Source organism: Podarcis erhardii (assembly GCF_964252035.2).
Source record: "Podarcis erhardii genome assembly, chromosome: 9".
Classification (NCBI taxonomy): Eukaryota; Metazoa; Chordata; class Lepidosauria; order Squamata; family Lacertidae; genus Podarcis; species Podarcis erhardii.
The window spans coordinates 75,296,716-75,311,782 of NC_138512.1; the positions used below are offsets into that span (position 1 = coordinate 75,296,716).

The window sequence follows — 15,067 nt, forward strand, 5'->3', positions numbered from 1 at the left end:
TAAGTGACGTTCAGTGATTGGATAGTTACAGAAAGTTGTTACTGTTGCTTTGTAGTGGAGCTCTATATAAGCAGCTTGGCTGAACCCTTCAGCTCAGTTCTGTTCTGGCCTGCGAATAAACAAGAGCTGTTTGAAGAATCGCTGTGTCGTCTGATATGAAGAAGAAGAGAAGAGTTTGGATTTGATATCCCGCCTTTCACTCCCCTTCAGGAGTCTCAAAGCGGCTAACATTCTCCTTTCCCTTCCTCCCCCACAACAAACACTCTGTGAAGTGAGTGGGGCTGAGAGACTTCAGATTAGTGTGACTGGCCCAAGGTCACCCAGCAGCTGCATGTGGAGGAGCGGAGACGCGAACCCGGTTCCCCAGATTACGAGACTACCACTCTTAACCACTACACCACACTGGCTCTCCCACAACTTAACACCCAAACTTCTGCTGGTTCCTGGAGGCAGAATACATAAACCTGGAACTGGTGGTTTTGGAACAGAACACCAAACAAGATGTTGTTTCTTGCCTAGGTTTATTTGCCAACCTTTATTGAAAAGCAGTGTGATTTGGTTGGTGGTCACAACAATGGGCAGACTTGCATGCAATCTTCTCACCTTCATAAACAACAGCTAGGAACAAGAGCTGAGCATCTCTTGCTCCTCCCCTCCTGCTCTGGCAGGTTTTCTTTAAACCAGAATTCCCCACTACACACAACTCTGGTTGACAGCCATCACTTAATATCCTAGCTAGTACACTAACAGCAAACCAGAGTTCCCTTTCTGGAACTTAAACAAACCAGGACTTTCCACATGAGGGTAGGGGTGAATTCATAGTTTTCACCTTTGTTTCAGGCTTCACAAACCATGGTTTCTGAACCAGGGACTGCTGCATCCAAACCAGACCATTGGCAGGGTGTTTAGACTGTGCAGAGGGTTGTGGGCTTCTCTCCGCCGTTTTCGGCTGCGCTGACGCTATTCTTGTCTGCTGAGCTTCATCGCCAGAAAGCTTAGCGTGCTAGCTAAGCTCGCGAAAGCAAGGGACACCAGGGCGATATAAAAACTCTCTCCTAGGAAACTGAGCAACTCGGCGTTCATCAGATCATCCCTGTAGATCCGTTCGTTAACCGTCACAAAACACCAGCAACAGATTCCAATGAGGATTACAAGGAAGATGCCTGCAGGGGGAGGGAAAAGAAAGCCCATTAGAAAGGTCTCATTAGAGTCCAATTCTTCCTGTTTGTGTCATAGAGATGGAACAGGTAGGCAGGGCAGCTATGAGCTTATCTGTTGACAGCTGTTGGTTCTGGGAAGCCATGCACAGTACTTAAATTTCATCTGTCTGTCTGTCTGTCTATTATGTACTGAGTTGAATAGGATCCAAAATGCAGCAGTCTGATTGGTCCTAGAACAATAAGACCCAGATTGCAGCAGTCTGATTGGTCCACAGGAGCCACCCAATCCAGCTCCAGGTGGAAGTGAATCCGCAACCTGATTGGCCTACAGGAGAATCCGGGAATTAGCCAATCACGTGGGGCCCATTATGAAAATAATGTATATAAAGCAGACATTCCGGGGGAACTCCTATTCCTCCTCACCACTATGAGCTGAATAAAGAGAATGAAATCCACTCTCGACTCCGAGTATATTTCACTATCTATCCTGAGCCCTGCAGGAACAAGCCAGTGGCCCATCCTGGGTGATGCACAAGACTATTTAAAACAACACGTAAAATCTAAATGTCAGTTAAAAGCCATTCAACCAATAAAACAGTTCAGCAACAATAAAAAGAAAACAGATTCCACCTAGAGTGTTGCACCCAAATGCCTGCATGAAAATGGGTATATTATTGCCTTCTGTTATGGAGGGGGATTGCCTTATCTCCAGAGGTGTGAGTTCCACAACCAGGGAACCACCATGGAGAAGGCTCTAGCAGAAGCTGCCTTATACAGAGTCAGACCATTGGTCCATTTTTTAATTATTTTTTTAAAGAAGAGTTTGGATTTGATATCCCGCTTTATCACTACCCTAAGGAGTCTCAAAGCAGCTAACATTCTCCTTTCCCTTCCTCCCCCACAACAAACACTCTATGAGGTTAGTGGTGCTGAGAGACTTCAGAGAAGTGTGACTGGCCCAAGGTCACCCAGCAGCCGCATGTGGAGGAGCAGGGAAGCGAACCCGGTTCCCCAGATTACGAGACTACCGCTCTTAACCACTACACCACACTGGCTCTCACCATTGGTCCATTTGATGCAGTGTTGTCAACACTGACTGGCAGCAGCTCTCCAGCATTTCAGGTAAGGGTTGTTCCCAGTCCTACCTAGAGATGCCAGGGAAGGAACTGGGAGCCACCGTGTGGAAGACAGACCCTTTACAGCGGAGCTACAGCCTTTCCCCAAAGGTTCGGCCCAGCTTGGGATTATTGATACCCTGAGCCAGCAAAGTTATTGACATAAATGTGAGGCAGACCCGCTCCATGGCATTTAGGGTGTGAGAAAATTAATGCAGACAAATACAACAGCATTCTTATCCCCATTGCCTATTGGCAATCTATGCTTAGTTGAATTTGTCTGCATTAAATCCCCCACAATCCCCTTCTCACCATGGACTCAGCTATACAGCTGCAAATAAAACATTTTAAGTGTGTTCTAAGTACAATATGCAATGTGACACTACATGGCGATGGCAAAACTTATGGAAAACTCACTGTATTTTAAAAAACGCTTTAAAAAAAAAGCATTTTCAGAACGGTTTTTATATGTGTGTAGATTCCACCAGTATGGCATGCAAAGTTTTCTTAAACTACTCTCAGTCACACTGTAACCTCACAGGGCCCAATTGGAGAGATATGGGTGGGTCAGGTATAAATTAAATTTAAAATCTACTCTGCCTTCTCTTTGTGGATAAATGTGCAAGGCACACCCAGAAAATTTATACCCATTACTTTTGTTCTCTCACTGACACCTAGATTTTGACTGTGGGCTCTTTGGGAATTTTCTGCGTCTTGTGCCTTATTCACTGGTGCATCTTCCAAAACAACCATGAAAACTATCAAGACCTGCAACAACACATTGCTATGTGGGGTGTTCCTGTCCAGGGTTCAAGCCAGCCATGCCCTCTCCCAGATTTCCCCATTGCATTCCTCCACCTCGGTTTTCCATTCCCCACAACAGTCACTTATTGTTCTGTGAGCCACAGAACACGTCGAGTCGGGACAAAGCACACAAGGGCCGCTCTCTTCTGTCAGCCAGCTATGCATGCAAACTGAAGATTTCCCTTGCTCAATTTTTTTAATACCAATGCAATTTATGGGTTGAGTTGAAACTGTCCCTTATCAGTGTTAGATGCAAAAGAACCGGCAAGTCTACGTAGAAACTGGCAAATTACCTGACAAAATGTGCAGGGAAGTAGCAACGGCTGTTCTACGCTTGCCTAGGATCTCAATTTCCATGAAATCCAGGAGAAAAGCCGCAAAGCCCAAGAACATGCCCACGAAACAAATGCTGATAAACCACGGCACGAAAGCAGTGTTGGGAAAGAAATGAACTTCCGCTGTCGGAATAGAAAGGAGAGGGAAATTCATATGGCAAACTGTAAAGGTAAAGGTACCCCTGACAGTTAGGTCCAGTCGTGGACGACTCTGGGGTTGCACGCTCACCTCGCTCTATAGGCCGAGGGAGCCGGCGTTTGTCCGCAGACAGTTTTTCCGGGTTATGTGGCCAGCATGACTAAGCCGCTTCTGGCGAACCAGAGGAGCGCACGGGGAACGCCGTTTACCTTCCCGCCGGAGTGGCACCTATTAATCTACTTGCACTTTGACGTGCTTTCATAGAATCATAGAAGAATCATAGAATCATAGAATCATAGAATCATAGAGTTGGAAGAGACCACAAGGGCCATCGAGTCCAACCCCCTGCCAAGCAGGAAACACCATCAGAGCACTCCTGACATATGGTTGTCAAGCCTCTGCTTAAAGACCTCCAAAGAAGGAGACTCCACCACACTCCTTGGCAGCAAATTCCACTGTCGAACAGCTCTTACTGTCAGGAAGTTCTTCCTAATGTTTAGGTGGAATCTTCTTTCTTGTAGTTTGGAACCATTGCTCCGTGTCCGCTTCTCTGGAGCAGCAGAAAACAACCTTTCTCCCTCCTCTATGTGACATCCTTTTATATATTTGAACATGGCTATCATATCACCCCTTAACCTCCTCTTCTCCAGGCTAAACATGCCCAGCTCCCTTAGCCGTTCCTCATAAGGCATCGTTTCCAGGCCTTTGACCATTTTGGTTGCCCTCCTCTGGACACGTTCCAGTTTGTCAGTGTCCTTCTTGAACTGTGGTGCCCAGAACTGGACACAGTATTCCAGGTGAGGTCTGACCAGAGCAGAATACAGTGGCACTATTACTTCCCTTGATCTAGATGCAATACTCCTATTGATGCAGCCCAGAATTGCATTGGCTTTTTTAGCTGCCGCGTCACACTGTTGGCTCATGTCAAGTTTGTGGTCAACCAAGACTCCTAGATCCTTTTCACATGTACTGCTCTCAAGCCAGGTGTCACCCATCTTGTATTTGTGCCTCTCATTTTTTTTGCCCAAGTGCAATACTTTACATTTCTCCCTATTAAAATTCATCTTGTTTGTTTTTGGCCCAGTTCTCTAATCTGTCAAGGTCGTTTTGAAGTGTGACCCTGTCCTCTGGGGTGTTAGCCACCCCTCCCAGTTTGGTGTCATCTGCAAATTTGATCAGGATGCCCTTGAGTCCATCATCCAAGTCGTTGATAAAGATGTTGAATAAGACCGGGCCCAAGACAGAACCCTGTGGCACCCCACTAGTCACTCTTCTCCAGGATGAAGAGGAACCATTGATGAGCACCCTTTGGGTTCGGTCAGTCAGCCAGTTACAAATCCACTGAGTGGTAGCATAGTCAAGACCGCATTTTACCAGTTTCTTTACAAGAATATCATGGGGCACCTTGTCAAATGCCTTGCTGAAATCAAGGTAGGCTACATCCACTGCATTCCCTTCATCTACCAGGCTTGTAATTCTGTCAAAAAACGAGATCAGGTTAGTCTGACATGACTTATTTTTCAGAAATCCATGCTGACTATTGGTGATCACAGTATTCCTTTCTAGGTGCTCACAGACTGTTTGCTTAATGATCTGCTCCAGAATCTTCCCTGGTATTGATGTCAGACTGACTGGGCAGTAATTATTTGGGTCCTCTCTTTTCCCCTTTTTGAAAATAGGGACAACATTTGCCCTCCTCCAGTCTGCCGGGACTTCGCCTGTTCTCCAGGAATTCTCAAAGATGACTGCCAGTGGTTCTGAGATCACATCTGCCAGTTCTTTTAATACTCTTGGATGCAGTTCATCTGGCCCTGGAGACTTGAATACATCTAAACTAGCCAAGTATTCTTGTACTATCTCCTTAGTTATTCTGGGCTGTGTTTCCTCTGCTGAATCATTTGCTCCAAATTCTTCAGGTCGGGCATTGTTTTCTTTATCGGAGAAGACTGAGGCAAAGAAGGCATTGAGGAGTTCAGCCCTTTCTGTGTCCCCTGTTTGCATTTCACCATCTTCTCCTCTGAGTGACCCCACTGTTTCTTTCTTCTTCCTTTTCCTACGAACATACCCATAAAAGCCTTTTTTGTTGCTTTTAACCTCTCTAGCAAGCCTGAGTTCATTCTGTGCTTTAGCTTTTCTGACTTTGTGTCTACACGTGCTGGCTATTTGTTTGAATTCCTCTTTGGTGGTTTCCCCCCTTTTCCATTTTTTGTACACATCCTTTTTTAATGTTAACTCAGTTAAAAGTTCTTTAGATAGCCACCCTGGCTTCTTTAGGCACCTTCCATGTTTCCGTCTCATTGGTATTGCCTGAAGTTGTGCTTTTACTATCTCCCTCTTAACAAACTCCCAGCCATCATGAACTCCCTTTCCTTTTAGTATTACTGTCCATGGGATCTCACCCAGCACTTCCCTAAGTTTTATGAAGTCGGCTTTCTTAAAGTCAAGAAATTGAGTCCTAGTATGCTTGGCTGCTGCTTTCCGCTGTATAGTAAACTTCAGAAGAGCACGATCACTCGGGCCTAATGATCCTTCCACTTCTACCCCACTAACCAGGTCATCAACATTGGTTAGGACCAGATCTAAAATGGCTGTTCCTCTTGTTGCTTCTCCCACTTTCTGGACAACGAAGTTGTCTGCAAGGCCAGTGAGGAATCTGTTTGACCTTATGCTCTTGGCTGAGTTTGACATCCAGCAAATATCCGGGTAATTGAAGTCCCCCATTACTACTATCTCCCTTCCTTTTGCATGCTTGGCCATCTGTTCCAGGAAGGCATCATCTATGTCCTCCGTTTGGCTTGGGGATCTATAGTAAACTCCCACAGTGAGGTCCCTGTTATTCTTCTCTCCCTTAATTTTGACCCAAATGCTCTCACTTTGGCTTTGAGGTTCTAAATCTTGGATCTCTTCACAGGTATACACATCCCTGACATATAACGCCACTCCTCCTCCTTTCTTGTCTGGTCTGTTTCTCTGAAATAGATTGTAACCCTCCATTATTACATTCCAGTCGTGGGACTTATCCCACCAGGTTTCAGTGATGCCTATTATGTCATATTTAGTTTGCTGTACCAAGAGCTCAAGCTCATCTTGTTTATTACCCATGTTTTGCGCATTAGTGTACAGACATTGAAGTCCATTAATCATTCCCCCGTGTCTCTTATTTAAGGATTTTTTCCTCCCACCACTAGGTCTGCGTGCTGTTTGCTCCATTTGGTCTATGACATTTGGATGATCATGTTCATCAAGTGATAGACTCCTACCTTCAGGAGCACTGTCTTCCTCCCCCACATTAGTCAGTTTAAAGCCCTCCTGATGAGGTTTCTGAGATTTTTGGCAAAAACATTCCTTCCAACCATTGTGAGGTGCAGCCCATCTCTTGCCAGAAGTCCATCTTCAAGAAACTGCAGTCCGTGATCTAAGAATCCAAACTGTTCCTGTTTACACCATTTGCGAAGCCAGCTGTTCACTTCCACTATTTTTCTCTCTCTCCCTGGGCCACGTCGTTCAACTGGGAGGACAGATGAGATGACAATTTGTGCATTTAATTGCTTCAATTTCCTGCCCAGAGCCTCATAGTCTCTTTTGATATTCTGGAGGCTATTACTTGCAGTGTCATTGGTTCCCACATGAACCAAGAGGAAGGGGTATTTGTCAGTGGGTTTTATGATTCCTTGCAGTCGTTCAGTTACATCTTGGATCTTAGCCCCGGGGAGACAGCACACTTCCCGAGACATCTTGTCAGGCCCACAGATCACTGCTTCTGTTCCCCTCAGTAGGGAATCCCCTATCACCACTACACGCCTCCTCTTAGGTTTGGTCGGGGTTCTTCCGTGATCTGTCCGTTCCAAGGTCGCCTGCACATTCCCTGAGGACTGACTTTGCTGCTCGTCTTCATATACCTGATCAACTGTAACGAGGGAGAGATCCTCAAATGGAGTCTGCTCTTCGTCTTCCATTCTAGGGGAGAGGACCTCAAAGCGATTGTGTATTTCTAAACAATCAGAGCGAACCCTGGGCCTCCTACTTCTTTGAGTCACGTTTCTCCATATATTTGGCTCCTGTGTTGGTGAACTAGCCTCCTTCTCAGGGGAGTCCCCTGTCTCCTCCTTGGTGGAGACGGTGTGCTCTGTTGCTTCCAAGAAGAGCTCCAGCTCTCTAATTCTTTGGAGCGTAGCCACACGTTCCTCCAGTTGCTGGACTTTGTCTTTTAAGAGGGCAATCAACATGCAATTGCTGCAGGTAAAGCTGCCTGCAACCTTTGGCAAGATGGCAAACATTGTGCAGGAACCGCAGGCGACTGCAGCTGTTCCCTCACTCTCCATCTTGAGAACGTGTCGTTGGGGCTGGCTACAGTGGTCCTCCATCATAAGAAGCGTGCAGACAGGACAAGTAACTCCCCCCCAAAAAAACCTAGGTCTCCCCCAACAAACGTTTGAGACTAGCAGCGCGCGCCGCTGCCCTACAAGCTCTGATAAGCTCCTCCCACAGCTAATCACCTACCTCAACAGAAACCCTGCCCCCACTGACCTTTGCACAGGGAGAGCAGCTAATCAGCCACAAGAAACACACACAGGAGAAAACCCTTTTTGCTCCTTCTTCAGCCGCTGCTCTACAAGCTCTGCTAGGTTTCGAACTGCTAGGTTGGCGGGAGCAGGGACCGAGCAATGGGAGCTCACCCCGTTGCGGGGATTCGAACCGCCGACCTTCTCATCGGCAAGCCCTAGGCTCTGTAAAGGACAACACATCTGCACAAAAACCGGAATCAATTTGTACCCATTTTTTCACCCAAACTCCCAAGGCCTCCCCCGAAAAATCCTGGGAAGTGTAGTTTGGTGAGCTTATTGAGGAACACAAGAAGTTGCCTGATACAGAGTCAGATCATTAGACTACCAAACTGTCCAGGCTGAGAGGCAGTAGCTTTCCAAGGTTTCATTCAGGCCCGACAAAGGCCTTTCCTAACTTTAACTGGAGATGCTGGGGGCGGAACCCACACCCTTCTGCATGCAAATCAGATGCTCTGCTACATGCTATGGCCATCTCTCTGTTAAACTAGTTTAGATGGCTAGTTTAGATGTATTCAAGTCTCCAGGGCCAGATGAACCGCATCCAAGAGTATCAAAAGAACTGGCAGATGTGATCTCAGAACCACTGGCAGTCATCTTTGAGAATTCCTGGAGAACAGGCGAAGTCCCGGCAGACTGGAGGAGGGCAAATGTTGTCCCTATTTTCAAAAAGGGGAAAAGAGAGGACCCAAATAATTACCGCCCAGTCAGTCTGACATCAATACCAGGGAAGATTCTGGAGCAGATCATTAAGCAAACAGTCTGTGAGCACCTAGAAAGGAATGCTGTGATCACCAATAGTCAGCATGGATTTCTGAAAAATAAGTCATGTCAGACTAACCTGATCTCGTTTTTTGACAGAATTACAAGCCTGGTAGATGAAGGGAACGCAGTGGATGTATCCTACCTTGATTTCAGCAAGGCATTTGACAAGGTGCCCCATGATATTCTTGTAAAGAAACTGGTAAAATGCGGTCTTGACTATGCTACCACTCAGTGGATTTGTAACTGGCTGACTGACCGAACCCAAAGGGTGCTCATCAATGGTTCCTCTTCATCCTGGAGAAGAGTGACTAGTGGGGTGCCACAGGGTTCTGTCTTGGGCCCGGTCTTATTCAACATCTTTATCAACGACTTGGATGATGGACTCAAGGGCATCCTGATCAAATTTGCAGATGACACCAAACTGGGAGGGGTGGCTAACACCCCAGAGGACAGGGTCACACTTCAAAACGACCTTGACAGATTAGAGAACTGGGCCAAAACAAACAAGATGAATTTTAACAGGGAGAAATGTAAAGTATTGCACTTGGGCAAAAAAAATATGAGAGGCACAAATACAAGATGGGTGACACCTGGCTTGAGAGCAGTACATGTGAAAAGGATCTAGGAGTCTTGGTTGACCACAAACTTGACATGAGCCAACAGTGTGACGTGGCAGCTAAAAAAGCCAATGCAATTCTGGGCTGCATCAATAGGAGTATAGCATCTAGATCAAGGGAAGTAATAGTGCCACTGTATTCTGCTCTGGTCAGACCTCACCTGGAGTACTGTGTCCAGTTCTGGGCACCACAGTTCAAGAAGGACACTGACAAACTGGAACGTGTCCAGACGAGGGCAACCAAAATGGTCCAAGGCCTGGAAACGATGCCTTATGAGGAACGGCTAAGGGAGCTGGGCATGTTTAGCCTGGAGAAGAGGAGGTTAAGGGGTGATATGATAGCCATGTTCAAATATATAAAAGGATGTCACATAGAGGAGGGAGAAAGGTTGTTTTCTGCTGCTCCAGAGAAGCGGACACGGAGCAATGGTTCCAAACTACAAGAAAGAAGATTCCACCTAACCATTAGGAAGAACTTCCTGACAGTAAGAGCTGTTGGACAGTGGAATTTGCTGCCAAGGAGTGTGGTGGAGTCTCCTTCTTTGGAGGTCTTTAAGCAGAGGCTTGACAACCATATGTCAGGAGTGCTCTGATGGTGTTTCCTGCTTGGCAGGGGGTTGGACTCGATGGCCCTTGGGGTCTCTTCCAACTCTAGGATTCTATGATTCTATGAAACTATGGAACTCACTGCTACAGGAGGCAGTGGTGAACACCAAGGTAAAGGTAAAGGGACCCCTGACCATTAGGTCCAGTCGAGGCCGACTCTGGGGTTGCAACGCTCATCTCGCTTTACTGGCCGAGGGAGCCATGTACAGCTTCCGGGTCATGTGGCCAGCATGACTAAGCCACTTCTGGCGAACCAGAGCAGCACACGGAAACGTCATTTACCTTCCCACCGGTGTGGTACCTATTTATCTACTTGCACTTTTACGTGTTGTCGAACTGCTAGGTGGGCAGGAGCTGGGATCGAGCAACGGGAGCTCACCCTGTTCCGGGGATTCGAACCACCGACCTTCTGATCGGCAAGTCCTAGGCTCTGTGGTTTAACCCACAGCGCCACCCGCGTCCCGAACACCAACCTAGAAGGCTTTAAAAGAGGACTGTGACAAATTCACGGACAAGAGGGCTGTCGATGGCTCCTAGCCAGGATGGCTCTTCTTTGCCTCCACAGTCGAGACAGCGATGCTTTTGAATGCTACCGGTTGCTGGAAACTACAGCAAGGGGAAGTGCTCTTGTGCTTGGGTCCTGCTTGCCAGTTTGGCACAGGCATCTGGTTGGCTACATCTTGTGAGAACAGGATGCTGGATCCACCTAACCCCAAGGCTGTCTGTTCTGACTGCAGTGGCGTAGCGTGGGGGGTGCAGGGGGGGCGGCCGCACCGGGCGCAACATCTGGGGGTTAGGGTTAGGGATAGGGTTAGGGGGCGCAAATCCAGGGTTAGGGGGCGCAAATTACTTGCCTTGCCCCGGGTGCTGACAACCCACGCTACGCCACGGTCTGACTGGCAGCAGAGCTACTAACCCAGCTTGTGGTACCCATGGCGCTTTTATCTAGAGATGCTCTGGCTTGTTAAACAGGAACCTGATACTTTAGAACATATTTTCTTGTGATTTTGGCATTTATGCCAGAAGAAAATGATTAGAAGCCTTACAGCTCAATAGGCAGATTTCTATGCTACCAACGGTTCAGGACCTGCTTTTGGACAGGAATGATCAAATTACTTTAATAGTGGCTGAATTTTTGAGTGCTGTCCACGTAGAAAGACTAAAGAAAATTAGTGGTTCTTAACTGATCGGGGATTTGGTAGTGCTGTATTGTATTATTTATGCAAATTGTTCTTCTCTGGAGTCAAAGATATTACTGGGACAAACCTTGTTATGTTGAGTTCGTATTTTGCACCATTTGTATACGGTGTCTGTTTGATAATGTGTGGTTTGCTATGCCTAATAAAGGATCTTGATTAATAATTGTTAAACCTTGCCAGTCTGCCTACCAAGTCCTGAAGCAGGACTTTGGAACTCCCTCCCTAAAGAAGTCAAACTGGCCCTCTCCTTGTTGTTCATTTGCTAGCAGGTGAATATTTCTTGGTTCAACAGGCTTTTGGGAACAAATTGCTTTTAATGAAAAGGGTGGTGCTGTGCTGTTTTAATTATACCAATGTTTAATTGATTTTCAGTTGTTTTCCCTCTGTGTTTTTAGCTGCTCTTACAGTGGAACCTCGGGTTGCGGACGTAATCCGTGACGGAGGCACGTCCGCAACCTGCAGTGTTCGTAACCTGCAGCACCACATCTGCGCACGCGCGTGACGTGATTTAGGGCTTCTGGTGAAGTAGCGAAATCCGGAAGTAACCCTTTCCGGTACTTCTGGGTTTCCTGTGGCCCACAACCTGAAAACGCGTAAACTGAAGTTTCTGTAACCCGAGGTAGCACTGTATTTTTATCTGTAAACGGCCTTCACTGTCAGTGGAAAAGACGGGGGAATAATAATAATAATAATAATAATAATAATAATAATAATTTTCTGAAAATGACTCAGAGAGAGTCTTGGCGTCTGCTCAGCAAACGGCTCAGCCTGTTTTGTGAAAGTAGCAAGTCCAGGGTCTTCAGGGAGTAGAAGTTTGTATTCACTATTCACTCAGCGCCGTAACGATAATTTACGACAACCATGGACAAAAATACAAGGCTTCAGCAAAACAAACCGAGCTTTTGCAAAAGCTTTTTGAAAAGCAAGTGATTTAAATATACTTTTAGAGGGGTGGGGTGGGGTTGAACTCCTAATTTTAAAATAGTTTGAACAGCGAACCACAGGAGCAAATGAAAGCAACGTAAACATAACCACCTACGCCTAGCTGATAACACCAAGGTTTCAGGTTTGATCTCTATATGGGATAGAGGGGGTTGGACTAGATTTGGGCCCCCTTGGTGCAGAATCCCCACCCACCCTGAAACGGCGCAGGAGCAGGGGCTGTTTGGGGGAGAAGGCCCTCTTACGAATGTCTGTGCCGTTGGGTTGCTGTGTCTCGTACACTTCCATCACGTCGGGCACCCCGAAATTGTACGTCACCCACCGCTTCGGCTGCCTGGTATATGGATATTGAACCACGGCCACCCACTTGAGCAGGGAAACGGCCACGCAGAGGCTGCCCAGGCTCAGACACTGCATCAGAGCGGCCAGCAGGCAGTAGATGGTGGACAGAGACAAGCCGTCAAGCTGTTCGTGGATGGAGCGGGCTCGCACGCCTTTCGACGCCAGCAGGACGCTCAGCACCTCTGCAGACTGGATCGATTCTTGGTGCGACTTGCACACGTGGGCTTCCTGCAAAGACAAAGGGTGGGGCCAGTTCCATACATGCCACAGACGCTCGGGTTGAGATTTCTGCATTGCAGGGGGTTGGACTAGAGGACCTCCAGAGGTCCCTTCCAACTCTGTGGTTCTCTGTGTCTTGCCCACTGTGGCTCTCAATGCACCCAGGATGCTATTTTTCACAATTGCTGCAGGCCTCCTTCCTGTGGAAAATCTGAAGCTGTTGTTGGCCCCATGTACGTACCTCGAAAGTATCCCAGAAAAACATTTCTCCGACGCAAATAGGGATGTCCTATTCCTCCTCCTCCACCACCACCATCATCATTTTATTATTTAGACCCCGCCCATCTGACTGGGTTGGCCCAGCCACTCTGGATGGCCTCCGACATACATAAAACATAATTAAACGTTTTTTAAAAACTTCCCTATACAGGACTGCCTTCAGATGTTTTCTGAAGGTTGCCTAGTTACTGATCTCCTTGGCTCAGGAGGTCGGATAACTCTAGACCCGTGGTTCCCAACGTGGGCCATATTAAGGGGGGCAATTCGAGAACGAGTTATTAACAGTTAATGGCCTTTTAGGCTTCCTCCACGTGAATAGGAGTTCACTATTTGAATAATAAGAATTATATGTCACAGGGGGTGGTGGGTGGCACCAGGATTTGAGAGATGCTTAGGTGGGGCATGGCAAAAAAAGAAGAAGAAGAAAAAGGTTGGGAACCACTGCTCTAGACCCTCCAAAATAATAATAATAATAATCAATTATTTGTACCCTGTTGCTTCCAACAGAGATTAAAAATAGGGACATCCTAAGGGAAGGTGGAACATTCCAGGCTCAAAAAATTTACGGCTTCTGTAAATCTGGGATTGTCTCTGGAAAACAGGGATACTTGGGAGTGATATCCCATTTTTTAATCACGAGAGAACGGCCGTCATATAGGTTGTGGCTCCTGTGTCTGCGAACCGTGGGGAAGGGCGCCATCTTGTCCTCTGCCTCAGGCCGCAAAATGTCTTGGGAAGGCCCTGCGAGAAGCCCATGCTTCCTAGGGCCTCAATCCGAGGCCCAACCTCTCATTTATGGCATGGGTTCTGGATTCTGGCCTCAAGGCTTTGCCACATACACGGACGCCCAAGGTGCAAGTCCTTCGCCTGCACACAAACTACGCCGGCTCCTCAGGCCCAGCCCCAACTGTTGCTCGGCAACTGTTATGCGCCCAAGGGGGGTTGCGCTCTCCAGCCCCAACCGCAACCTCCCCACGGTCGCCTTGCGCCCTGCGCATGGCGGCTCACCGGGACTTCGTTCTGTAGCGACATGGCTGCGTGTTTCCCTCCAGTCCCATGTGGCTGTGCGCAGACCAGTGCGCGTGGAAGCGACAGCAGGCCAGAGAACCTCTGTGGCAAAACAATGGAAGGGCAACTGTTCTGTTGCCACAACTGCCGGCACATCGATCACATCAGCGCCAGGGATGGGGAACCCTAGGCCCGCCACATGGCCAAACTGTGGAACTTGCTCCCTCAAGAGGCAGAGATGGCCGCCAGCTTCGATAACTTTATGATCACTGCTCTATAGCAATTGTTGTTATACAATTCCATTCACCATATAGATGAGTTTATGAAGCATTTCTGTATCCTTCTGTTGCGTTGAAGAATTCCACGAAACAGTGGATAAATCCTGAGGTTGAATCCTGACAAGACAGAAGTACTGTTTTGGGGGGACAGGGGGCGGGCGGGTGTGGGGGACTCCCTGGTCCTGAATGGGGTTACTGTGCCCCTGAAGGACCAGGTGCGCAGCCTGGGAGTCATTTTGGACTCGCAGCTGTCCATGGAGGCGCAGGTTAATTCTGTGTCCAGGGCGGCTGTCTACCAGCTCCATCTGGTTCGCAGGATGAGACCCTCCCTGCCCGCGGACTGTCTGGCCAGAGTGGTGCATGCTCTAGTTATCTCCCGCTTGGACTACTGCAATGTGCTCTACGTGGGGCTACCTTTGAAGGTGACCCGGAAACTGCAATTAATCCAGAATGCGGCAGCTAGACTGGTGACTGGGAGCGGCCGCTGAGACCACATAACACCGGTCTTGAAAGACCTACATTGGCTCCCAGTACATTTCCGAGCACAATTCAAAGTGTTGATGCTGACCTTTAAAGCCCTAAACGGCCTTGGTCCAGTATACCTGAAGGAGCGTCTCCACCCCCATCATTCTGCCCAGACACTGAGGTCCAGTGCCGAGGTCCTTCTGGCGGTTCCCTCGCTGCGAGAAGTGAGGTTA

General features: G+C 47.7%; 1 protein-coding gene across 6 annotated transcripts; it reads right to left on the bottom strand.

Annotated features, from left to right (window-relative positions):
* Positions 1 to 504: 504 nt before the first annotated feature.
* Positions 505 to 14,974, bottom strand: LOC309350272 (uncharacterized protein). Of its 6 annotated transcripts, none has more exons than XM_081877141.1 (4): positions 14,399 to 14,770; positions 12,489 to 12,813; positions 3,373 to 3,537; positions 505 to 1,163 (listed from the first exon to the last, which is right to left on the bottom strand). In XM_081877141.1, the coding sequence occupies exons 1-4, from the start codon at positions 14,729 to 14,731 to the stop codon at positions 961 to 963; spliced, it is 1,026 nt and encodes a 341-aa protein (XP_081733267.1). In that variant the 5' UTR covers positions 14,732 to 14,770; the 3' UTR covers positions 505 to 960. The 6 variants fall into 6 exon arrangements, with proteins under 6 accessions (XP_081733267.1, XP_081733269.1, XP_081733272.1 ...); XM_081877143.1 differs by lacking the exon at positions 14,399 to 14,770 and adding an exon at positions 14,092 to 14,325; XM_081877146.1 differs by lacking the exon at positions 14,399 to 14,770 and adding an exon at positions 13,766 to 13,906.
* Between the last annotated feature and the right edge of the window lie 93 nt (positions 14,975 to 15,067).

Bases quoted from the DNA above. Each gene is read 5' to 3' on its own strand.
- LOC309350272 (XM_081877141.1), bottom strand. From the start codon at position 14,731: ATGCACCACTCTGGCCAGACAGTCCGCGGGCAGGGAGGGTCTCATCCT. The intron at 12,814-14,398 runs GTGAATGGAATT...TTGTCTTTGCAG, and splicing joins TTCATAAACTCATCTATATG to GAAGCCCACGTGTGCAAGTC. The intron at 1,164-3,372 runs GTAATTTGCCAG...CTCCCCCTGCAG, and splicing joins TTCCCTGCACATTTTGTCAG to GCATCTTCCTTGTAATCCTC.